At 40.6% G+C, this 26,912-nt stretch overlaps 1 protein-coding gene across 2 annotated transcripts in view; it reads right to left on the bottom strand.

Annotated features, from left to right (window-relative positions):
• BICC1 (BicC family RNA binding protein 1) overlaps positions 1 to 26,912 on the bottom strand; it is a 260,579-nt gene that overhangs the window by 25,409 nt on the left and 208,258 nt on the right. For both annotated transcript variants that reach the window (XM_040975806.1, XM_040975807.1), the window contains exons 4-14: positions 16,184 to 16,263; positions 14,225 to 14,383; positions 12,998 to 13,051; positions 12,309 to 12,503; positions 11,467 to 11,718; positions 8,215 to 8,346; positions 6,008 to 6,194; positions 4,122 to 4,283; positions 3,069 to 3,265; positions 2,794 to 2,926; positions 2,108 to 2,264 (exon numbers count right to left, since the gene is read on the bottom strand). In XM_040975806.1, coding sequence (XP_040831740.1) covers positions 2,108 to 2,264; positions 2,794 to 2,926; positions 3,069 to 3,265; positions 4,122 to 4,283; positions 6,008 to 6,194; positions 8,215 to 8,346; positions 11,467 to 11,718; positions 12,309 to 12,503; positions 12,998 to 13,051; positions 14,225 to 14,383; positions 16,184 to 16,263 — 1,708 coding nt within the window. The remainder of the gene's footprint in view (positions 1 to 2,107; positions 2,265 to 2,793; positions 2,927 to 3,068; positions 3,266 to 4,121; positions 4,284 to 6,007; positions 6,195 to 8,214; positions 8,347 to 11,466; positions 11,719 to 12,308; positions 12,504 to 12,997; positions 13,052 to 14,224; positions 14,384 to 16,183; positions 16,264 to 26,912) is intronic.

Here is a 26,912-nt window from a genome sequence, read left to right as displayed (position 1 = left end):
ATCCAGCTATAGGACAGGCTCAGATATATAAAAAAAAAAAAGATATACATAAAAACTGACAATCAAGGAGCCGACTGATTTATCTGCTCACAGTCTGACTCATCCAACTATTCCAAAGTTGTGCCAGAGGAATTTAGAAAAGGTTACTGGAGAGCAAGAGGAGAACAGTGCTTTTTGCTTGACAGCCATCAACAGAAGCCTCACACACAGCACCTGAACCACGAATTAAAGGGCATTTGTAAGTTTATTGATGCCAAAGGCTGGGACAACAGCGACTATGAGGGAAGAGCCTATGTAATGAAGTATCCAGTTCATACTAAGTTAGGTTTTAAGCCACAGTGTGACAAGATCAAACTCTTGTGCAAAAATGACTGAGTTGAGGAGAGATGCCCCCTCGGGAGGTAGCAGCTTAATCCAGATGGGAGATGGTGATAAGCTTTGATACACACACACACACACACACACACACACACACACACACACACACACACACAATGATGTTATTGAAAGGATTACACTTTATCTCAAATGCTTTGAAGAAATCAAAAGATTTTTTTTTCTGAGTTAAAGACCATTATTTTGGCAAACTGAAGTCTTGTATAGACAAAGTGGAAGTGGACAAAATGAGAGTAATCATAACTTAAATAACCAAAACATTTATAAAATAAAAGACTTTCATTAAGAAATGAAGAGCCTTAGACTGTACTTGCTAATCTTTGCCTAAAGACACTTTAAATATAGAGAAGGAACTAACAAGCAGAACAGACAGAACTGGGCAAATGCAGACGGCTGAGAGCAGAACCTTCCATGGCAGAAACCACCAAGCGAACCAAAAACAGGGCAGCAGAAAGTAAGACTGAAATACTGGCAACTGCTGTGATAAGGGGAGTCACATTTCACACAATTCATCTACTACTATTTGGTATTATTGCTAATAAAGAAAATCATGACATTATCATGTACTTATAAAAAGTTCAAAATTAACTAATTTGGAAAAATGGAACCATTGCTCAAGAAAAAAAATGGAAAGGCAAATGGGGAATTCACAATGGGAAAATGTCAGAGAGCAAACATCAGGATAAACATTGCCCATGCTAATTACTGAAGAACAGAGAGAAAGTTTCCTTTCAATACAGATGGTATAGAAGATGCAGATACAAACTTCACCAACCACACTGAAGAGGGACTACACAGAAGATGGGAAAGGGTGAACATCATCACACAACATTCCTTAGTCAAATTATAAAAGAAAGAACAAGATAAAAAAAAAATAAGCCACCAGTGGGGATGCACTTATAACTCACTGAGTGGGACACAAAGATTAGTTACTCCTCACTAGGGTATTGAAGATTTCTCTGCACACCCCTCCTAAAACTGTTCACCTAAACTGTTGACATACGTCTTGTTAGAGTTACAGAGTTAGACTACCCGAAAAACAGCCAGGTTCTGCAAAATCATGCTTCAACGCTATAAACTGCTAAATTTAAAATAGACATGAGACAGCTGAATAGTAATCCATAGCCATTTTAAGGTGTATAGAACCCAGGTGTATATAAACTAATAATTGTAATGTCAATGTAGAAGTCATAGGATGTGGTTCAGAACTTGCACTCTTTTTTTTTCTTTGAACATGCTGGTTACACAATACCATGTCAACTAATTCCATTATGTTATAAATTGTTACTGCTGTGATGTTGGGGCTTTTAATTGATTGGGATGATACTGTCGACTCTACCTTCAGACCAGAGACGGTCTCCCCATGAAACTGTTGAACTTATCTGGACAATAAGATGCTGGAATCTATGCTTTGTAGATGCTTGCAAGCTTTCCTTTCAATCTCGACTGAATTTGACCTTTGGTAATGCAACAAGATGGAAGAATCCACCATGGGGGGGAGCGGGCTTTGGGGAGGGGAGGGGAGAATCCAAGTGCCTATAAAACTGTGTCACATAATGCAATGTAATCAATTTAAAAAATGCAAAAAAAAAAAGCCACTGAAGAGATCCAATCTGACTTGAACCAGAGTACTGACTACTGACTTAAATAAGCTGAGTCTTCACACCCTTGTTTGCCAAGGCCCAAAGGTGTTTAAAATTGAAATACATACTGCAAGTGTGAATTTTTGGTGCCCTGCAGGAGTTCTACTGTCTGCCTCTTGGCACAGGAAACCTTGGAGTGACCCATCATCTGCTTCAAGTCTCCAGCATTCCCAGAATGAGAGGGACTTCGAGGCATGCCAACTTCAACAAAGGCATCATTACAACCTGCACAGAGAAGAAGAACATCATCCCACAGTCGACAGCTGCCGACAATGGAAGGAAATCAGAATCCAGCTAGGGAGATATTAGTAACCTGACAGAATCTAACTCTTCCATTGCGAAGACATTCTCACAAATTCAAGCTGTCACAGCAACCCAATCTGAAAAGACTCTCACATTTTTTAGAAGATAGGGTAAAAAGGGTACATGCAGTAACTCACTTAAGTGGAAAAATATATATTTATATGAATAAGTTTGTACACCCATAGGTTATAGTGAAGTGATGCTTTTTGGCTACACAACTGCATCAACTTAGCAAATTCACATGGAACTGAAGTGATTCTTTCTGGTGCAAGTGCTTTGTAGTTAGTTTTTACCATGCTCTTTGGAATTTCATGAAAAATATTGGTTTTCTACATGGTTAAAGAAGGATGAGCTATAGTTAGAAAAACCAGCTCCCGACCACTGCTCCACAAGTTCCCTTTACAAAAGCAGTAATACAGCAGAACCAAGTTCATGGGAAAAAGTTCCCGACCTTCTGCAGGATTTGACTGGGTGGAAGCTTGCTCAGATCCAGTTGTCTGCATTGATGGGTCACTGTGGTTTGCACTGAGCACTTTTTCTCCGAGTGATGAAGTCGCTATTGCACCATATTTTATATTCAGAGACTGGAATAATAGAAAACAATGCAGAGACATGGTCATAAACTGTCCAGTGTTAGCTCCATTTCAGCTGAAGGTTTAAACAAGTGATCAGCGGCTTATCCCATACAAATAGCAAAGATACATGGTTCCAGAAGAAGGGCATTACCTGTGCATGTCCATTTAAAGAAGCGGAGATTTTTTTGCCTTCATTCTGCATGCTGCTGATATGGACATCGACAGGAGTCAAGCCAGGTGGGGGAGACGGAGCTGTGTGCCCATAGGTGGGTACTCCAGACAGCAAAATATTGGTTAGTGTGGCTTGGGCAGTAGATGGAATCATAAGGTGTGGTATGGCAGAAAAGCCTACAGTAATATTTTATAGAGATAAATATTAGGGGAAAATTCAACCAACAATTGCTTTTTTCACTGACAATTTTAAAAAACCCTTTTTGAGGCTAGTACTTAGTGGACTAAGTCATTGCCTGGGACACTGGTATACCCTATGAGAGTGTGAGTATGAGTTCCAGCTGCTCCATTTGCAATCCAGCTTTCTGCTAATATGTTTGAGAATGCAACAGAAAATGCCTTATGTTTCTGGGCCCCTGCCTCTCAGGAGAGCTCTGGGTGGAGTTCCTGGATCAGGACTTCGGCCTGGTGGGGCTCCTGCAGCCATTTAGGGAGTGAACCAGTGACTGGAAAGCCTTGCTGTTTCTCTCCCCACGTTTCTCTTTATTGCTTTCAAATAAATACATGCATAAATCTTTTTGAAAAACATATTTGTTGCTGTACACTCAGAGAATTTTCATTTCTCTATAATTTAATATCACCATAAAATACAAAAGAATGTTAAAATGAACATTTACTTTGAGCCCCTCACTGTATGGAAGAGGGTACCGGCCAGGTTAATAAGTGCCCATCACCAAGCCAGTTTGCCCAAGCTAGGACCAGTCGGGACTACACTTCCTGGTTTCCAGGTGGGTAGCTGCTGCTTTTCCCTATACTTCATGCTTTTTCCTAGTCTGTTTATTTGAAGATCACATTTCACTCACACCAATAACTCACAGTTTTTGCTGGCTGATTTTGAACTGGTTTTCACTTTAGGAAATCTCTAAGTGCGTTATGCTTACAGCGATTTTTTTTCCCTCATGGAGATGCAACCACTAGTAAAATCTATTTAGAAAATACTACCTACAGATGCATACACCTTAAGGATACCGACCTGTGGCACTTGAAGTATTAGCAAGCGGAGGGGCCCATAATGTGGGGCTGGGGGTGCCAGAACTTGGACTTTGCAAAGGACTGACCGAGCTGTTCAGCGCATTCAAGAGTGAATTTGGAGCTGCTGATGTGTTTAAAGATAAGGTAGTGGGACCCAAGAGACCTGTAACAAACAGATGCTAAGTCAACATACATGAGTTCAAAACTTTAAAATAGTGACAGCACCTATATCAGTATTTGTAATGCTCCATGACATTTGGTTTTTTTCTCAGTGCAAAAATGGATCATAAATTTCTTCCAAAACTTAAATGAAATGCTGCACTCTCAAAGTCCAACGTAAGAACTAGCCTATCTACAAACAGCTGTTAGTCTGACAACAGAAGGCAGATGTGCCCACAGCCAGCCTGCAGTCAGGGTCACTGAGCAGGACCCAGCACTTCGCATTCTCTTCAAGGAGCCAGCGGGAGCAGTGCTGTGCTCACAGTGACTTACCCTTCTCTCTAGTCATCTCCTCCCCAAAAAGACCCTGTCACCCCATCCACACCGAGCAGGGAATAGGGAATGTTTCCCATGTCACACTGCCATGGATGCCAGAGAAATTCTGCATGGAGGCTGAAGTGCCCGCAACAGTTTTTACACATGTGAGAAAGCACAATCATGACTTTTGGGGGCTCCAGTTTGATGACGAAATCTTTTCTCACAAAATAAACATTTTTGTTTCTAGTATTTAGTGCTGGATTTCACTAGTAAAATTTTACTTTGGGAATATAAAATACGTTCTACAATAAAATGTGGATTTGTACGGGGGTTTCCCGAAATGCACATATAAGACATTAAATATTGTGAGAGAGGTGCAACAATGAAAACACATTAAGAATACAGTCGCTATGAATCCCTTCTTTAGCAGAGGACAGACTTGGTCCTGGCAAAGGCACATGAGGTGTAGTGTGTGTCTCACAGCCCTGAGAGCTCATGATTCTGCTCAGGTCCTCATGGTGCGAACCACACTAACAGACCAACGGTCAAAGAAACAGCCCTGCTTAACAGGAATGGGATCTAGGCTTCTTGACCCTGCTGTAAACAGGTATTTTTAAAGAATAGTTACTGAGAAAAAAAATTAAGATTACTGAGAGCGTCTTCTCTATCTCAAGTTAACACAACCTGCTAGGGTGCTGCATTCATTGTTGGCAATAAGGGAACTGGGAACTGTTTACAAAGGCGGGGAACCTGGCTGTTTCGGCCTGCTCAATGGCAGCCCAGAGACCAGGTCAAGACCACCACCCCGGGGACCCCATTTTCTTGAAAAGCAAAAGCATTAAGCTGCTAGCATGTGTTTATCTGCCTTACAGATAAACTCCCAGGTCCAGCCGCACCCCGAGAGCACAGTGCACCCCTCCTTTGTGTCCGGGTGCAGCAGGCCTAACGGCTATGACTAGGCTCTGAGGGTTTGTACGTCTCCCTTTGCCCACCCCCACACAGATCTGCAATTGCTTTTTGAAAAGCAAACCAGATCATCTTTATCTCTGGGGACTGATGGCAATATTGCAAATGCGTGCAAGAACAAACACATAAATTACACTCAGCCTGCACGCTTCAGTCTCAACGACATTCTTAATTGAGAAGAACAAACACATCCACTGAAAATAAGTCAGACCTTGATTATTTATGCCAATGCAGGAAGAATCAGGAAAACCAAAATCCACAGAGTCTAACAAAAAAGCCAAAGCAGATTGATTCAAGTATGGTTGTTTTCCACCAGATCTCAGGAATGAACAAGAAAGAAAAAAAAAAAAGCCTTTACACGCAGACCCCAAGCGGCAGGAAAACAGGGAAGCAGATAAGCATTTCCCCAGCGACAGAGAAACACTGTAATAATAAATTTTATACCTAGTCCAGTGAGTCCAAGGCCTGCTGAAGCTAAGATATCCAGGCTGGGACACGCCAGGCCGGCAGGGCACGACGCTGAGGACGGACTGGTTGCTATGGTAACCCCACTGCTTTCAAGTCCGAGGAGACACTTCCGTGCTTCATACATATTTAAGGCATTTCGCTCAACACTTTTCACAATCACAGACTATGAAAACACATAATGGGGGAAGAAAAAGTGACATGCGAGTAGTCTGCAATGAATGGGGGAAGGTAGGAAATGAATATGCTAATAAGAATTCCACTGTGGGGACAAAGTAATGTGCTTTATCATCAACTGCCAGTTGCAACCACTAATTTCTTCAGTCCTCTTGCAAGGGCGGTAGGTTACTTGCTATGCATTGTGTGCGCGTGTGTGTCTGCACACGTGTGTGTGTGTGTGTGTTTTCAGGCCCTGAGAGACACAGCACACATTCAGAACCTGGGGTGGGACTCACAGCTCGCATCCCGAGAAGCACAGGGGCTCAGCAGCCACCTGGCAGAGCCACGAAGGCAGAGCGAGCTGATGGGCACTCCCGTCCCTCCTAGGCCTAGGCCCCTCTTTGACGAGCTCTTTCCTCCCCCTGAAACCTTCCCTCCCCGATCTCATTTTTCACAAACCAAATCCATAGACTGCACAGCCGCAGTCACGGGTGACAATTATGGCCTATTAACAAACCGGTACAATCACTCCTTTCTTCCTCATTACCACTGTGTTTATGGCCATGTCTACAGTCTGAAAAAAATCTAAATAACAGATCTTTTCTAACCTTGATAGATTCATCTAGGAATTTAAGGAAGGCAGTCCCCAACAGACCATCAAAACAAAACAAAAAGCACCTGTTGGCTAAGAAAATGGCTATCTAGTTCTTTAAGTTTCCTTTTGAATAAGTGGTGACTGTTTTCATTCAGAGACAGTAAATACCATAATACAAGGGGTCTTCAAAAATTTCATGGAACTATGTGTTATGAAAAACCTATACCGGGATTTAAGATGGTTTTTTTTACACCAACATAAATTTATCTTTTAATTTCAGTTTCCACAAACTTATTTTAAGTACCTATATACACAAAAATATATATTATACATATTATATATGCATATGCAACACATAGTAATATATTATATGTAATACACATATAATATAGTATGCATAAATATTACATATATGTATGTGTGTATGTATGGTAAGATTTATCGTTGGGATATTAAAAATTGAAAGACAGAACTATTTGGTGGTTTTTCCTACTAGGTTCAGTCAGGAAACTTGACTCACTCTAGGAACTTTCATTTAATCTTTCCATAAACTTAAGAGTTCCTTTCTGCAAATCCTTTTATACTAAAGAGATTCTTTTGAAACACTGAAAACCAACACTAATACAGTATCTACTACCTAAGGACCCCGATTTAAGGGTTATTTTTTGTTTCTGATTTCTATTGCACTTTCCTGTGCATTTGGCTTGTTCTGCTTTCCTGTCTCAGAGGCAACCCATCACGGATGCAGCATGCAAGATTTCTGGGCCACGCTTCGTACTTGAACCTAGGGGTCCACAGAGGTGACCATGCAGCACCATGCTGTTCCCAGAGCTTTCCTCTGGAAGCAGGTCTGCAGGAAGAACAGGACCCGTGTTCTTAGTGTGAACAGACGGTCCCAGGCTGCTCTTAAAAGTCAACGTAAGAGCATTCTTTGCTCACCTTCTCACTAACACTAAACAGCAGTTCAATTCCTTTCTCTCCACATGTCATTAGTGACATTTTACTAGCATCTTAAAGGAAGAATTGCAAAAAGGCTGAACTGGGGGCAATTCAGCAGTTACAAATTTATTTTTTTTAATGGGCAGTTATTCATTAAATCTGTAGGGATAGTACATTGGCTGGAATCAGCAAATATATTTTGTTAAATGGCACTGGATAAGTACACATGTGTAAGTAGCCTTACCAACTGGTAATTTGGTAACACTGAGGTTTCAGATTACAAATTAACATGGTTTTCTCTCTCATGATTTCACAGAAAAGTAATGGTTACAAAAGAATGAACTCCAAAAATAATTGCAAACTCATATATGTGCAACTAAATGTTCAGCACAAATGTAGAGTATTAAGTCCATGCATATTTTAATATGCACTTGCACGTAACAGACAGCTATACAGACTGTGAAATGCCACTTGACCCAGACTCTGAACTTACCTTGCTTGGCTGCTTTGGCTTTGGTTTAATACTGATGAAGACATCAAGCTGTTCCATCAACTGAGCAATGAACTGGGGGTCTACTTCAATTTCTTCCTTCATGTCAAACATCAATACAAGAGGAAGACAACCCTATAAGACAGTGCACAATAAGAAGTAGTTAACAGTCATGGAAAAACCTGATCATTTACTTTAACCACAAATTTTGCAGTATTTTTACAGATTTTTAAGAGTAAGTTAACTTACTGAAAGTGAAATTACACACATTCTTACAGCTTGGATAATTAGTGTGGGGATAATGTTGAGTGAGAGCAAACTATCTTGGATAACGTCTTAAATTTCTCTTCTGGACCATGAATTCTTTTTTATCCTCTACATCTTGGAAAACTTTTGTCTTTTGACTTCAGTTTTGCAATGATGCTGGAAACCACATTCACAACCACAATAAGTGTAGTAATTGTGTTCACTGTTCAACATCTCATAGTTGTATCTTTCTGCTGAATTCTGAATAAAAACTAAATGTTTATCAGCAACCAACATACTCCACATTTTGGGTCAGCCTTGCTTGTGCCACCACAGATCAACAGGTTTATTACATTTCTTCTTCCCTCTAGGCTAGCACATCTTGGAACTACCTTTTACAACTACTTATTACTTATTTTAAGCTGATTATTTTTTTAAATTTATTTTTCATGATACAGTTCCACAGGCTCAGGGATTTCCCCTTCCACTCTTTTCATTTTCCCCTTCCTATTTTAAGCTTCTAAGGTTTCATTTATTTCTTTGAAAGGCAGAGAAACAGACAGATGAGAGAGAGGCAGACAAGGAGATATTCGCATCAGCAGACTCACTGCCTAAATGCACACAACAGCCATAGATGGACTAACAGGTGAAATTCAACCCAGGTTTTTCATGTGGGTGACAAGAACCCACATGCCTGTGCCATCATCACTGCTTCCCAGGCTGTGCGTGATCAGGAAATGGGGATCAGGAGCCAGTGCTCAAACTGACATCAGACACGAGATGTGGAAATCCCGATCAGAATCTTCATCACTGCACTCTACACCTGCCCATTCAACAACCCTTTAATTATAATCTATACTTTGGTATCTTACCCAGTATCTTCACCAACCCAGGCTCCACTTACCTTCCAATACAGCCCACACAACAGCTCCTCCTTCCTTGAAGTAAGCTACTGTCACTATCCCTTCCGGCAACTATCACATTTTTTTCACCATGGCAGTCTAGGTTTCTCCTTCACTGAGGCTTTCTTTCTAGCCCCTATTCTATCAAACACAGGAATCACCTAACATTTTTCTTTCTCTAATCCATAGGATATTCAGTTCAGTTGCAGTGTACTGATTGCTGAAAGTTTTTGTATATGAGTTATCAGAAGTTACCATTAAATCCACAAGGATTAAAATGAAATACCATGTTCTACTTCTCTTGTGGATAAAAGTGATTTTCATATGGACAGTTCTTTTTTTTTCTCAAGTAATGGTATTTAAACTACAGATGAAAGCCTTTTAATGTATCCTTCACTTCTTTCAATTTTGGCCAACAGTGCCACCGCATACCGATGTTTTGGGCAGGTATGATCATATTGTGAATATGAATGTACAACTGTTCAAATGCTTGAAGCTCACTGAACTCAAAAATAACACCTAAAGAACCAGCAAAAACAGTGAAATATGAAAGCAATTATTACAATCTTGGATTTGAGCATGCTACCTGATAGGCAGTGTATTTAAGACAACCTAAGGAACATCAACACCTTCATTGCATTCCCACCTCTGACTCTTGCCTCCAGCTTGCTGTTCCTGCTGACCCTGGGAAGCAGTGGTACTGGCTCAAATACCAGGGTCTCTGCCACCCGAAGACAGATTCACAGTGAATTCTAGATTCCTGGCTTTGGCATGGCCCAGCCCTGGCTTCTGTCAACATTTGGAGAGGCCAACAGCGGATGGGAGATTTCCTTATATATCATTCTCTCTCCCTCAACACCCAACCCCCATCTCACCACCTCTCAAATTAAAATAATAATAAATCCCTGATAAAACAAAGTTGGCTGAAAAATAAATCATTCATAACAGTTTTTATAATTATGCATTATAATCCTTAATGATCGTAACAAGTTGTCGTCTGTCAAAGAAAAGTAATACCGATTCTACCATGGATTTTCCGAAAGTTTTTTCAAACAAATTCTACAAGTTAATAAAAGCAAAGGTCACATCTGATGCTTACGGATTCAAATGTCACTAAAGGTCAAGCACCTTTACAAGAGAGTATAATGACGCTTTTAATAAGAATATCTGGGAGCCTAGCATTAAGCCCATCCTTTTTGTTACTATGAGCACACACACACACCCTGGGGTTTTAAATGAACACAGGAAACAAAGAAAAATTATAAATAATAAATCAGCAGTAGGGCTGAATTTATAACATTGCAGTCTAACAAGTGACACTCAAATTTATGGCTTAAATATACTACTTTCAAACTTACAGCAGATACTGCAGAAACAGAAACATGTTTCACACCACCAAAATTTATGTCCTTGAGGATGAACTTCAACAGTATTTACATTTTTGTTTAAACAGATGTGTGTGGGGGGGGGGTAGGAAAGCAACTAACACTACATGGCAGATAAAGACAATGACCTTCCATCTATGCCTCAGAACAGCTATTCCATTAGCATCACTTCTGTGCTTAAAATTTTTAAAAAAATGGTCCAGGAAAATTACCCATATAACTATAGTCAGATTGAGGTACATTCAACCTTACCCATCCACTTTATTTCCTTTAACCAATAACTGCCTTACTTGACAAGGCCTCAAGAATGCCTCCTTGTGTTTATTGACTTTAGAGACAGAGAAACACAGAGCAAACTCCCATTTGCTAAAGTTTTCCTTCCCAAATGTGCTGTGCTGGGTTCAAAATGAAGAGCCGGGAATTGACTCAGTCCAGGTCTCCCACATGGGTCCGAAGAATGCAACTACCTGAACCATCGGTGCTGCCCACCAGAGTGAACAGCAGGGAGCTGGAGTCAGGAGCTCGTGCTGGACCTGGAACCCCGTACTCGTACACAGGATGTGTGCATCCCAACCACCAGGCTAAATGCCCCTTCTCAGAGTGCCTTTTCAACATCACTGCAGTGCAGTAAATGAAACAACTCTATCCAAAGACGTTTTAAAACACAACAACAAGAACAACAAAAAACACAATCCACTGTAACACTAACTTCGTAACCTTACCATGAGATACTGCCTTGCAAGACAGACAGACTCAATGGTGCCCTGGAGGTAGACGGTGGATTTCTTCTGTGGATTACTGGGATCAGGAAAGTGGATCTGAGCACCCGTTCTCTGCATGATATGTTTGATGTTGCTCCCATTTCGACCCATCATAAAGAGATGATGCTGAGCTGCGATATCCAGCTGTGTGCTCACGGGAATGGCAGATGCCAAGCTCCCGGCAAGGTGTTCTAAGAGCATGGCCGTTCCTTCCTAGGAGAAAGGGGTAGGAGGGAAATCATCTTTAAAGGACTGTCCACATACAGCACAACTCTTTATAATCTACTCCCAACAGGGACAGAAAAACACAGTGTATTCTATAAACAAAACACAACACAAAGGAAATTTATGGAAAACCAATCAGCCTAATATCATTTATAAATAAATTACTAGTATACATATGATTAGTATACTTTTTGAACAGTTTATTTCAGAGTAGCTTCACATTTACAAAACAAAAATAGTGAAGTAATAATAAAGAGTTTTCAAGTATCCTTCCCTTTTCTGCTATTAACATCTCATATCATTATCTCTGTCACAATTAATATCCATGCCCAACTTACCTTAATATCTCCTTTAATACCTTTAATATCTCCCACTCCCATCCTCCAGTAATCAACACAATCTGTTCAGATGAAGTTTTCCTTTTTGTATTTTTTTTAAAGTTTAGCTCCCTTATATATACAGTGGAGAAACACATAGTATATGTCTCTCCATGCCTGGCTTATTTCACTCCCCATGATGCCCTCCAGCTCTAAGCAATCAGCACACATAGAAACTTATGAATGAGCTCAATCCTTTACCTTCACAGCACTAGTGTTATTCTGAGACCCTCGCACTATGACAGTAGCACCATACATTCGGGAACGTTGTTTAAACGATACTGAAATGTTGTATGTCTGTGATATGTGCTGGATAGAGGGGGAATTGGGATCAGGAACTGGCTGAAGAATTCCAGCAATTGGTAACTCAAACATCAGCACCAAAGGAAGCAGCTCCTAAGATGAAATTACGAGAGGCCCAAGCAGAGAGTTAAACCATTGTACATTCAGAGGTGCATAATTCATTTGCTTTTTTCTCACAATAGATTTTAAAACATACGTTGCTGTTATGATAGAAGTAAATGTTTAAAGGAGGAAAAAAAAGCCTTTTGTGAAGCTTGGCAGCTTCTAATCACACTGCTTATAGCATTTTTTCTCAAGTCTCTATGTGATCATTTAAAAGTCATCAGAGACTCTGTCGGACAAAATCCAGAACAGCTCCAAGAAGTGTCTCCAATGGAACAAAAGTTTAAAAATAACATACAAGCTCATCTGTAAAGCATCTAACAATAAAATATTTACAATAAAAATGTAGATAGCAAATACCAAATGGACATAAAAACAACTATTCAACACAGCTGGTTACAAAATGATAAATCAAGATATTTTAATGCCTTATAATGCAAACACTATTGACAATGATTGATAGTATTATAGTAATAAATAATTACCCGAATTCTAACTCGGGCAGATTCTACGCCTGCCGGTTGTCCTGCTATAGATACCTGCAAACACAAGAATAAGGAGATTTATTCTAATCAAACTCATATCTGCTTTTCCAGCTTTCTACCTCCCAGTTATGTAAATATGGGATAAACAGTATCGACCTTACATGGGAACCTGCTCAACAGAAAGTTCTTAGTCTCCAACCCAGACCTGTCAGACTGGAACTGGCAGGTTACTGAAAACTCGGTTGTCCAGTGATCTACAGCACCTGGCACTTACTGAAGTCTCACACTTTGTATAAAGCTATCCCAACCAGTTTTCTATAATTATTACTCCCTTTCACTCTAACATTTATGTTCAAATTCTTAGCACATGTAAGTTAACATTCTGTGATACGGCTGTATTATGTTCTCAAATAATGAACTTCCTCCATTTCAATTAGTTAATAATCACTGCTCCAACGCCTACCCCTAAGCTGTCTGCTGAAGTCTCCAGGACCTTCTCACAGCTCACCAAAGGAAGAGTCAGTCCTGCCCTGGGGTAATAAGAGGTGTGCACACTGTTCTTAAAGGACATGGTCATGCCCTGTTACTTGATCAATATCTTGAATATGGCTCATGCCTCCTTACCATGGCTTCCGATCTAGTTTATCATGCTTACACCTACTGTCACTGTCAACATCTCTAGAGAAAAGACAGTATTACAGTCATCATTGTGGCTGACAGCCTGTGCTATTGTGACAAGCACACAAGAGAATGAGAATAATCATTCCAAGCACTGAAGGTGCTTGTGTATGGACATGACAGCCCCAGATTTCCAAACAGAAAATATACAGCAGAAAAAGTGTGTATAGGACTCAGAGGTATGATTCAATCAATGCAAGCAAGGCTGGCATTCATACATTGCCTCTTAGAAGGTGACAGAGGGCAGCTAAAGGGTAGCATCTTGGTCGATGCAAGCATGCAGGCAGCAGGTAGGTCACCCTTATCTCCTGTTTTCAACGGACCACATACCAAGAATTCTTCCATTTGCCGTCACATAAAAAGGGCAACACCTTCCATCTCCTTGAAGCAGGTCAACAACCCACAGCACCAATCATCAATGTTACTACTGGCTCGCTCTCAACTCTCAAAAAGTAGATGCAAACTCAAAAATAAGACTGTGGCTTATACTGAAAGTTAGCATTGTGCTTCTGTCCCCTCAGATCTTATGCAGAAACTCAGACAAATCACCTGGTTGCTTTTTTCTGCTTGGTTATTTCTGTTGGAATCTGGAAAGTGGATGTGGCATCCTGTTTCTTCCATTACTTTTTTAATGTTGTTGCCACCCTTGCCGATCACATGTGAATGTTCTGTATGGGAAACATCCATCTTCAACGTGACCCGATTGCTCTACATGGAAATAATGAATCATTTCTTGATGCAAGAGAAAGGAAGGAACAACTCCCTAAAACATTTTGCCAACAAGAGAAAGGAATTAACAATAAGTCACCCACTGGAAAATCTTGTAGATTCTTATTTGATAAGATTGTCTCAATTAAAATGTCTAATTTCTATCAACTTCTCTGTAATTATAAGAAAAAAAAACAGTCTGATGGTAAGCTATATTTTTCAGAGAACAGTTATCTTCTTCATGAATATATTTTTCATGCAAAGCAGTCTTTAAAAAAAGTTTGTTACAATGACAAATTATTTCCTTTTCCTTCAAAGGTATTAGCCAGGAAAAATGAAATAACAGATGACAACACAATTGATGATATGCATGTCTGCAGCACTGTGGGACTAAAATGACAGGAAACTAAGACATAAAAATCAAGCATGTACTGTTGTTTTCTCACATCTGTAATACTGTTTGTGAATTTCTTACACGCTTACTGGTCAGCAGATGCGTGAAGATCACAAAAGATCAAAGTCTGGCCCTGAAATGGCTTAATAAATACGAAGTATAGGATTATACTATAATATATAGGATTTATAGTATTTTATAGTAAAGCATATGAAACCCTAAGAAAAAATAGTGATAGTAGAATCCATGCATAAGATTTTAGGAAATTTTGAACTACCTTTCAGCTGCTGAATGATTCTTTGCTGTGAAAAAAAATATATAGTTTGGTGTGATCTAAAATTATCTAACTTTTGCTCTTGTTGGATTTTTTTATATTTTTATTGTATCCAAGAAATCACTGCAAAAGTTGATGTTATGAAATTTCTCCCCTTGGAGTTTAACAACATCAGACCTTCTTACTTCTTTCATCATCTTGAATTGATTTTTGTGTATAGTATAAGCTTCAGCTCCAGTTTCATTTGTTTTCCTGTGACTGGTTTTGCTAATGTAGTTTATTACAGAGACCGTCCTTTTCCACTGTGCAAGTGTTGGCACCTTTGCCAGAGATCATCTAACCACATCTGTGTGGGCTTATTTCTGAGATCTCCATAATGCCTCGTTGGCTTCTCCGTCTTTTTACCTACATCATACTGTTTTGATTACTATTGTTTCATAAAATGTTTAGCAATCAGATAAAAAAGGGAGAGGGACAACAGCCAAAAAGAAATCAGATGGCCTGGATTTTAATTCCTCTGATCAGCTCTGCAAGCCTGAGCAAATTATTTAGTATCTCTGGACTAGAGATTAATATTTGTTCCATATTAAATGCTTAGCAAATTTCCTGGCATATAATGGATGATTCACATGTACTGACTGACATAAATGAATATATACTCTGTGTGTATAATAGTTAATATATTGAACCAAATGTATACTTATTAGACATAATGAAATCTACATACATATATACACAGCTTCCTGTTCTCTTTTCACATACAGACTTGCAGAGATTACCTGCAGGCAATTACACAAAAGAAAACACCTTCTCCTGGTACCACAAGGGCAAATACACTAATCTGTATCCCTTTTACTCTTCTATACTAGCCAGAGCCACTGCCTACCTCTGACAAGTGCATGCACACGGATGGGTACATGTACAGACAGAAACACTGTGCAGTCACACAGCATGAGCGAGCCCATCGGGACCAACAGACTGCACACTCACTGTAGAATTACACGAGCTCATTTTCAAGCCAACCATTACTTTCTCCTGGGTTTTCTTCTCCAGTTGGTTCTTCCGGAACGGCATGAAGTAGCCTTTGCAGAGACAAGGTTCTGACATCTGAGTGTCTTTAACATTCACTTACTTTTGTGTCTAGGACAGACATGATCATTTCCTTGGCTTCTTTCACATCTTCTTTCTTTCCAGAAACCTTTATATGGGGATCTGTAAGAAATCAGAAACAAGGGTCTCATGGGCTGCTCCCAAACTGTCTTTCAAGAGTTTTCATAACAAATTAGCTAAATGCTTCACTTAAGGTAGGTATCCCTGTGACAAAAACAAGAATATCCCAAACCTCCAAATTTAGAGGATAGTCAAATTATTCATATACTAATGACTTCTCACATCCTAGACAACTGGTTAAAATTTTTTTCCAATGTAAGTATATCATACAGTTGCAAAAATAAATAGCATTTTTTAACAAATGAGATGCCTATATTTCCATTTCATAATTAATATATTGTTACACTCTAGGCCCTTTTTGATGAGTTTAAACACATTAATTTATTTAACTCATACCACAGTTTTGAGACACCATGTACAGAGAAGTGTAAACCACACATGGCTTAGAAACTACTCAAAAGATTGGGAGGTATGCACTAGTCTCCCAACTGTAAATCCACATTTCAAACTCTGGGATAATTTAGAAAACATCCTCAGAGGTCAGATTAATGGGGAAAAAAATATTCATTTGTACTTGGAAATATTTAATTTGATATTTACCCAGAATTACTATTGGGTGACTAAGAGCCTGCATCCATAGCACATTACTGCTATGAGCTCTGGGTAGGAAGGCACCTATTCAACAACCATTTTCTGAACATACATCATGCATCAGACCGCGTTCCAGGAACTGGGGGTTACACGACGGCAGTGAAGGAAAAAACACTTCCGTCCACATAGTTGCCATCTTGTGCATCAAAACAAAAACAAATCCAAGAGCTTATGTAATACAGGTGATGAGAAAGCACAAAATGAGAGCAAGGGGAATGGATCAGGAACATCAGTTAGGATAAGGGGAGTGGGCCTTAGGGCTCTTCTGAGGGGAGGCACCTTGGAGAGGAGGCCACTGGTGCAGTAGGAGCCATGGCCCAGGGCAGGGACCCACTCTCCAGCTCACTATGGGCTTTCAAGTTGGCCAGTGATCTGGTGTCCTGCTTGCTTAGCGGTCAGCCTGACACATGCCAGGTTGTTCTGGGGTTAAACTGAAAGTCGTGCTGTAATCGCCTTTAGCAGTAAAGACAGAGGTCACCGATGAGGATTTTCACCTTGCTGATAAACTTAACCGTGTGCCTCCAACACACATTAGCTTCTTAACCAAAGTTGCTCTACACAGCAGGACCCGTCACATCCGTGGCAGGGTTAGCAGTGCTTAGCAAGCATGTTTTACAATGGATAAGCAGTTCTGACCCAGCCCTCTCACTCTTTAAGGGCACCCACTCTCTGGACACAGAGGCCCAATCACTCATGCTTCCCCTCACAGCTCATCTCCCTAGGGTTCAGGTCAAAGTCAATGCCATGTGTAGCATATATATATTCCTAGGGTGCAACTGGACAATTACAAAACCAGAGAGGAGGGCCCTGCAGTGTGGCCTAGCAGCTAAAGTCCTCGCCTTAAACGCGCCCGGGATACCATATGGGCGCCAGTTCTAATCTCAGCAGCTCTACTTCCCATCCAGCTCCCTGCTTGTGGCCTGGGAAAGCAGTCGAGGACAGCCCAAAGCCTTGGGACCCTGCACCTGTGTGGGAGACCTGGAAGAGGTTCCTGGTTCCCGGTTTCGGATTGGCATAGCACTGGCCGTTGTGCTCTCTTGGGGAGTGAAACATCGGATGGAAGATCTTCCTCTCTGTCTCTCCTCCTCCTCTCTGCATATCTGACTTTGTAATAAAAACAAATAAATACTTAAAAAAAAAAAACAGAGAGGAAACAAAGAATGGCAGAAGGAACTTGCTTCCAACAATCCACTCTCAGGACCAGCAATGCTGACATTCTAGTTGGCATCAGCATTGCCCCCACCCTGTCCCAACACACACACTCAGAGCCAGAGCCCTCCTGAGGTGACATCCCTGCCGTGTGCTGGCTGAGGCAGCGCCATCACCCCCGGCCCCTGGTTGCTCCCAGCGGCTGCTGGCGGCCTCCAGCAGTTCTCCCATTTCTGATCTCCTCACAGGGTGCTGTGAAAATCAGAGGCTTTGGGATTGGGGGAAATGTTCTACAGTTTTGAAGCATTAGGCACTGTAACGCACGCAGTCTAAAAGGCAGAGGGGATGTCTGAGCATGTCGCGTTGGGAGAGAATCCTGCAGTACTGTGTGGATAACTCCCTAACGCAGGCCGCCGCAGACATGTAAAGCACTGTGTAACACGCTAGGCAGCTTCTACCACTCCTGCGATTTTCACGCTGTCTTCTGTAATTCCTCTAGACATTGCTGACCCAGAGTTGTCCATACTCAAAATTTCAGCCTCCAATATCACAACTGTGGTTTGAGTTATTGCAGGCAGACACGGCTGTTGGTCTATAACTGAGGATAGCCACAACTACCATGGGGTATTGGGCTGCAGTGTTTCTCAGAGCACGCTCACACATCAGACACACCTGCCAACCCTAAACAGGTTCCTCGGTAAGGACCCACTGGTTCCCTGAGTGATGCTTAGGGATGAAAAAACAGTATGGTAGCTACAGCAGATTTTTAATTGTAACCATTTACATATTGACCCCATCTACATGACAAAATGCTTGTACAGCACACAAAGGTATTTCTTTTTCACACACACAAAAGCTTACAGCGAGTATTAAACAGCTAACCCTACAAGGCTATGATTTTGATTTTTCAAAGGCTAGGTAATCACATTAAAGCTCTTCTCCATAGGTTGACAGGGAGCTTCAGATGTAATTACAAGAATGTAATTTTCCATCATGTGCACCAATGGAACAAGAAAAATAAAAAGCTCAATTTATGTAACTAACACACACACACACACACACACACACACACTCTTAATTCAAAGTGAAAGGGCACCATCTAGTGACCAAAATGTAAATTACCAGTGCATATAACCGGGTGCAACTGGCCTGTCAACATTAGACTGCCTCGGGGACATGTGCAACTGACATGCAGCATCACACTGCCTCCAGGATGTGTATCAGTGGGGTTTTTAAAAAAATATCTATTTTATTTTTTATTAGAAAGTCAGATATTCAGAGAGTAGGAGAGACAGGAAGATCTTCCACCCACTGATTCACTCCCCAAGCGGCTGCAACTGCTGCAGCTGTGCCAATCCAAAGCGAGAAGCCAGGAGCTTTTTACCAGTCTTCAACACGGCTGCAGGGTTCCAAGGCTTTGGGCTGTCCTCATCTGCTTTCCCAGGCCACGGAGGACTGGATGGGAAGTGGGCTGCTGGGATTAGAACCGGCACCCATATGAGATTCTAAAATGTGCAAGGCGAGGCCTTTTTTTTAGTCACTAGTCCATCATGCCAGGGACCAGTCTTTTTAAAAAGCTCTTTCAATAACCAAGTGTAATAATGACACACAAAAATAAACAAGTCAAATTTTGGATGGCTGGCAGCACTATATATGTATTTTTAATTCTCCTTTTCCTCCCTTTTAAGAGAGACAGGATGTGTGCTCTAATTATAGGTTGAACCTAATTTACTCAGATTCTGAGTTCATGACATGTTGGTCTGTTTTCAGTGCCTGACAACTTATAGATGAAACTTGTCTATGTAACAGCCCACGGACCAAAGCTTCAAACAGACTCATTCTTGAAATATTTGATGAGAGAAAGAGAGAGACACCAAAATATTCCCATGCTAGTAAATTTAAATGTGAAATTAAAAGATCAGCTGGAAAGAGTATCAGGGCAGAAAAACAGGGAATCAGTGTGGAGTAACTTCTCTTCAAAATTGATTGTTTTGAAGAACAATTCCAACTTAGGCATAAAGGTTTTGAGATGTTTATGGTGAACACCGTTTTATTGCTTTGTGACAAGCCCTCAAGATCCCTGGACATGGGGACCACGTCTTCCTTGATTTTGTAATAGTCACAGTGCCAGACCAGGGGTAGGTACCTCGTGCGCTCCTGCGGAATGGATTCACGGCTCCTGTATTTCATGAGATAGCAAAATGCAGAGGGAGGAGCTCAAAGTCCAGATCTTTAGCTCATAGCCCATGTGGCAACATACAGTATGCTTCCTCCAAAATTCCTCACTTCAAATCAGGGTCATAGCACTTACAGAACAAGCTGCCAATTATCCGTGCAGATTTTTGGCTTTTAGATTCTTGCCCTACCCACTGGCTTACATGTCTCATGTCATCCTCTGGGAGGGAGGACGACTAGCTGGTAATCCAACCATCACTAAATAACATGAAGCTGCCAGGAACACGCATTAGAAATGAATACTTCATATGCATACATTCTAAAGAGACTGGAAAATGTGTCTTTTTTTAAAAAAAAAAAAGCTACACAGTGTTACAGAATGTTTCTTATGACTTCCATATGGACATTCATAAGAACTTGATAAGCAACAATTGTTTTCAGAAGAACACCTTCTAAAAATTGTTACTGTCTATAAAAATCATTTAAAATGTCTGGGACATCTTAGAAACGTAAGAGAAACTGTTATGATTTTAAAAGACCATCTCTGGGCACTCTTAATTCTGTTAATTTTATTTCTTTAAAAAAAAGATTTTATTTTTATTGGAGAGGCAGATTTATAGAGAAGAGAGACAAAATGCACCATTCGATGCATTGCCCAAATGGCCCAATAGTTACAGCTGAGCTGATTTGAAAGCAGAAGACAGAAGCTTCTTCTGGGTCTGCAATGCAGGTGCAGGGCCCAAAGCTTTGGGCCATCCTCCACTGCTTTCCCAGGCCACAAACAGACAGCTGGATGAGCAGTGAAGCAGCCGAGACATGAACTGGTGCCCCTAAGGGATCCTGGCATTCGCAAGGGCAAAATTAGTCACTGAGCCATTACATTGGACCCGCTCTTAGTTTTCTATTCTTGCAAAAATTCCCATCTCTGAAAGCATTAGTAAATATTTTATGGTCCTTCTCTCCTCAAGCTGAAACCTCCTTCCCAGTTTATTCCTATCCAGAGCAAGTCCTACTCAAAATCTATCATTTGTATTTGTTACTATACAAAAAAGTACTGTTATTGGTACACGATGAATTCACTCCATCATCCTTCAAAGACAATCTGCCTGCAACTTCTCCGCTGACTCCATGATTGAATGCAGCGGAGTCGAAGATTCAAGGAAAGAACAAAACCCGGTAATTCATTTATTCTCAAGATATTCTTTCAGACAGAAAATCCCTTGTGTGAGTTAACTAACTTCTTCCCACTTAATATGCCCCAAAACAGCACAGTTTACTTGGGTTTCTGAAAGAGGTTCTGTATCATGGCCTAAGATGACATTCCACATGTATAAACAGGACTCTCCAATCCACTCTACATCCAAGCAGAAATCATAGATCGGCAGAATTTGTTCTTCCCTGGCCTGGAGTCCTTTTAATTCTGGTTTCCAGTTTCATTTCTTACTAAAAAGCCTCAGTGTCTGTAACTGACTAACCCAGAGTCACACTGGCTGGGTCTTAGTACAGTCAGGAGTGGTCTATGTAAACAGGCAGAGGGGACCCACAGCTCCAGTTTTTCTCAAATTCTTGAAAACAGTCACCAAGTCGTCCCAAAACACAAAAGGCCAATTCTTTGTTTGCTTTTTAAAATCATGGTATGCTTATCTGCAATGCTTTGACCAGAAGTGTTTCCTATCTCAAAAAATTGTTTCTTCAGATCTTAGAATATTTACATATACATGAACAGAAAGGCTGGGGTGTGGAGGCCTATTCCAACTATGGAGTCCATTTGTTTCTCACATAGACCTTACACATAGTCTAAAGGTCATTTCATACAATATTCTTAGTATACTGACACTGTGGCTATCATCGTCACCTGCAGCCAGGAGCAGAATTTTCTGCTTGCAGCATCATGTGAATGTTCAACAAGTGTCAGAGAATGAAGAACTTTGGCTTTTCAGATTGTAGATGTTCTAACTCTAGAAGAAAGACCAGGCTTAGAATACTGTCCGTCCACACTGAGCCTCAGAAAGAGGCCCAGACAGCTCAGGGCATTCATGGACTTGAATCCCACGGAGAAAGGGTAGCTAACCCAGACGCCCCTGACCTCTGACGACCTCTACGCCACAACAGACTACAGATTTTTTTCAAGATGTGGCAAATATACGTGGATTCCACAGTCAATCTCAAGTTGCTCCTAAACAAACTCTGCTACATTGGAAAAGTCCATCTCTGGAGTTTTGGTTTGGTTTGTTTTTTTTTTTTTTTTTTTTTGAGGAAATTCAGTCAGATCATTGTTCTCAGAAATCTAAACTCCTTTGCTGTCAAACAGGTTTTTAAAATCAAACTAACTGATAAGATTATTTCTGCAATTTTTTCAGATATCTCAACAATTACTAGGATCACCTATTATCTAACCCATTTCTAAGAACCTTAAGCTGTGGATGATAAACAGGAAAAGTAGCTTCAACCCCCGGCAAGGGGTCCACCCCTGGTTTCAGACGTGGTGCCTGGAACATTCTGTTACACACACTCTAGGCGTGTTCAATTTTGCATCAGAAAGTCGATGAAGGGCAGCGTTTACTCCCCTGGCACTTGTTGAATAATGTGTTTGAGACACAAAACAAAGGCACTGACAGCTGCATATGGAAACAGGATTCTACTACAAACCCAACTGAAGCCAAGTCATGGCTCAGAATTAGATGCCATCAAATCCATCTGGTGTTTTGATCACTTTTGCTTAGTCCCGCAAGTCATTTCGGTGATCAGCAAATGCGAATCCAACAAGGGGTTGGCTGCAGTCCACATTTCTCTGAGAACCAAGTCACTTCTCCCATTGGTTCCTTGGGAATAGGTGTTTTCTTTTTAAACAAAAACTCTACCCAGGTCTAAAAATATACAATGCTACATTTTTTTTAATGAAGACATATATGTTATCAAGAGATGGAGATGCCTAAACTACCTGATTCCACTGGATCAATGATGATTTTGAAAGAAGGCAATAGGATACCAAGAAACCAAAGCACATTAAGCTTATTTTGTAGCCAGTTAATATAGATTCCAGACTCGTTCAAGGAATGCTCTTGTTCAACGAAAAATCCCAATAAACTGAGTTGGAATAAAAGGGCAGGGAGTTTAGTTTGGAAAGGGGTAGAAGAGCCCAAATTGCAGCATACTGAAAGCAAAAAATTGAAAAACTTACATAACATGTTGAATGGTAAAACTGGCATGAGAAAGCAAGCAACCCCCAATCGACCACACGTCCTTACTGTAAAGCATAAAATCATCTTACCCAACATTATCTTAAAATGAAAATAAAAGGGAACTAACAGTGTGTACTTCCAAAAATGGGGGGAGGCTTGTGTTTTAAAATTAAAACAAATTTTCATGAGAATATCCTACTCAGTGGTATCCACAATCAATCTACACACTGTAAGACCCAACAAAACCTCCTATCAAAATTCTATTTGATAAAATAAAAACACAGAAAGAACAAGAGGGAATTTTTGTTAAAGTTCATAGGAAATGGTGTTCAAAGGTAAGTGTTGGTACCAAGAGACTGAAATCCATGTGCAATTTTTCCACAATTTGCATTTTCCAAAGATTCCTGGTATTCTTAACATGATGGTAACATGAATAAATCCAAAGAAACTTGCAATCTCTAGAATTTTTCACCTTGACTTTCTGGAAATCAGTGCAGGTGAGGAGTCTGAGACCACTGTGGTAATGACACATGAAGCCAAATGAAAGGAAAGCTGGGGGAGACACATTCACAAACCAAGACGGGGCTCATGCACCCTCCATCCATCCACAGACAAGAGCTACTTGCTTAAGAAAATCCTCTGTTGACTGCAAGCTAATGAGAGCTTTTACTGATGGAATACCAGTACTTCCCACAGAGTCGGCAGTAAGTGTTCAAAACACAGCGATGCTGAGCTAACTACTCTCAACTGACCTTTCAATTTCAGGAAGAAGTAAGAAATAAGGGAGGAAAGAGTAAATTCTGAACATGCCTTGTTATCTATTAAGATTCCTATGTGATTTATCAAAGCTGTTTACTTAATCAGAAACAGTTATAGGGACTCAGCAAAAAGAAAAAAAAAATAGTAATAATCTCCGAGAAGAACGAAATGCAAACAAAGCATCAAGCACAGAGGAGGCAAACCAGATGAAATAATCAGGAACAGATGTGCTTCAGGAGGGTGAGACTCAAAAAAAGGGTAAACTACCTTATCTCCTAAACCACGGTATCTTCTGCAGTGTAAACTCACTCCAAGCACAATCTCAGAGTTGACATTCACATAGAAGGAGAATATTTTAAAATAAGTATATATTATATCCAGAGCATTCGAAAACTCTAGCTTTTGTATGAGAATGGTACAAAAATAAAGTTAAAAACAAAAGACTTCATTCAATTAGTTTCCCACTGCCTCTTGTCTTCCAAGCTCGCTGTTCCATAGATAAGGAAGAGTTTTCGGAGGAGGAGGAAGAAAGGGAATTTTAACTTCAGGAGGATATCTGGCATCTTCAGAATGGTTTATATGCTACAGTTTCACAGACAGTACTGACAGTGCTAGGTTACCAAAAGGGAGGACATTCATGCACACAGACTATAGACAGGCAGCTCCTGTAATGATGGGAACTGACCCCACACTATACCACCTGCAAAAGCAAGCACGCATCCTGGGAAAGGACAGAGTGTGGAAAACAGAGTTAACTGAATATGGGCAATCTAAAACAGCAATGGAATCCAGACCCTATAACCATGGTCCTTCCGATGGCAGAAGGGGGACTTGCAGTGAGAATGCAAGTATGTGCCAGGACAAAGTATCCCGAGGAAATTGTACTGCGATAACAACAAGTTATGCAAGAGTGTGTCTGGGCCAAAAGTGAGTAATCTTCATCGCCTCTCCAAGGAATACTGATGCTCACAGTGTGCGAGATGGGTCTTCTAACCCAAAGCACTGCAGTCTGTGGCCAAGGCAGACTGTTCCTTTTTACAACAGCTGGGACTATTCGTGAAAAGTCTTAACACATAACTATTGGCTCTCATGGAAGAATAAGACATCAGGAATTTAAGGGTTCACACGTGTTGTCCTAGGAAAGTCCTACAAAGACATGGCTGTGTTGTATTACATTATATGTGATCTCTGAAGAAACTGAAAAACATGGAGCTTCTGTCTTTGGAACAATGTCTGTAAGACAACAGAAGTATTTCCACTTAAACAAGAAAAAAATTTCCCTTTTAAGATTCAGTTATTTTTATTGGAAAGGTAGATTGGATTTATGGGAGAAAGAGACAAAGATTGATCTTCTATTTGCTAGTTCATCCCCCGAATGGCCACAACAGCTGGAGCTGAGCCAGTCTGAAACCAGGAGCTTCCGGGTCTCCCACTTGGGTGCAGGGTCCCAAGGCTTTGGGCGCAGGGTCCCAAGGCTTTGGGCTAACTTCGACTGCTTTCCCAGGCCACAAGCAGGGAGCTAGATGGGAAGCAGGACCTCTGGGCAGCCAGGACACAAACCGGAACCCATTTGGGATCCTGGCACTTTTAAGGTGAAAAATTTAGCCACTGAGCCATTGTGCCGGACTCCAGAATTCAAACTTTTATATCTGACCAATACTAGCAAATCAAGGGCTTCCCCCCAGAAAGTTATATAAATTAAGTATCATCAGATAAAAGTAATCAATATTCAATTCTTTTTTTCCCAAAGAAAATAGGATCTAAAATCAAATTTTTTTTCTATACGAAGTATTCCTGAAGTCCAGGAACAAAACACACTAAGTTGTTCCATAGGACAATGAGCAAAGGACTCAAGGAGATAACTGAATACCATACATGAGGCTCGGCATGGTGGCCTAGCGGCTAAAGTCCTCGCCTTGAACATGCTGGGATTCCATACAGGTGCCGGTTCTAATCCCGGCAGCCCTGCTTCCCATCTAGCTCCCTGCTTGTGGCCCGGGAAAGCAGCCGAGGACGGCCCAAAGCTTTGGGACCCTGCACCTGCATGGGAGACCTGGAAGAGGCTCCTGACTCCTGGCTTCAGATTAGCTCAGCTCTGGCCATTGAGGTCACTTGGGGAGTAACATCTTCCTCTGTTTCTCCTTGTATATCTGACTTTGTAATAAAAATAAAACATTAAAAAACGAAATACCATAAATTTAGAAGTGTGAATGAAGTTCAACTATATTAAGTAATTTTGTATTAATACAATGGGCAAAGATTTTTCAAATGTTAAGGCTAACGAGGATACAGCTAAACTCACTCATCCATACTTGGTAGCAATAAAAACCAGTGAAAAATGTCTTAGGAGCAGTTTAAAGAAGAAATCAGGAAGTCAAAATTCAATTTGAAGGCTACCTAGAAGGGAGGACAGAAAAGGAACCAATCAACATTAGCTATTTCTAAGCAAAGGAAATACCTGTAATTTCTATTTGACTTGATATCTCAGGCTCTTCTGCATTTTCCATTGTAAACTACATATTCATAATGTGGAAAAACATACGTTAAGATTATCATCGCTATTAAATTGAAAACAATAGCTTTAAGACACAATATATTTAAAACAGAACTTTTTTTCAAAGTATAATAATTCAAGAATTCCTCCCAAAACCAAGACCTCTAAATGTTAACAATAATGACAATGACTTTTCAACTACACAGAGAACATTATTTTCAGCAACAATTCTGCAACAGGTTCCTTGCCATGTAGTTTCTCAACTTTGACTGTCACTGGTT

This window comes from Ochotona curzoniae, unplaced genomic scaffold (assembly GCF_017591425.1).
Source record: "Ochotona curzoniae isolate NIBS_2020 unplaced genomic scaffold, NIBS_Ocur_1.0 contig_2692, whole genome shotgun sequence".
In the NCBI taxonomy this organism is placed as follows: Eukaryota; Metazoa; Chordata; class Mammalia; order Lagomorpha; family Ochotonidae; genus Ochotona; species Ochotona curzoniae.
Note: the sequence above shows the minus strand (reverse complement) of the source record. Positions and strands in the feature narration are given on the sequence as shown.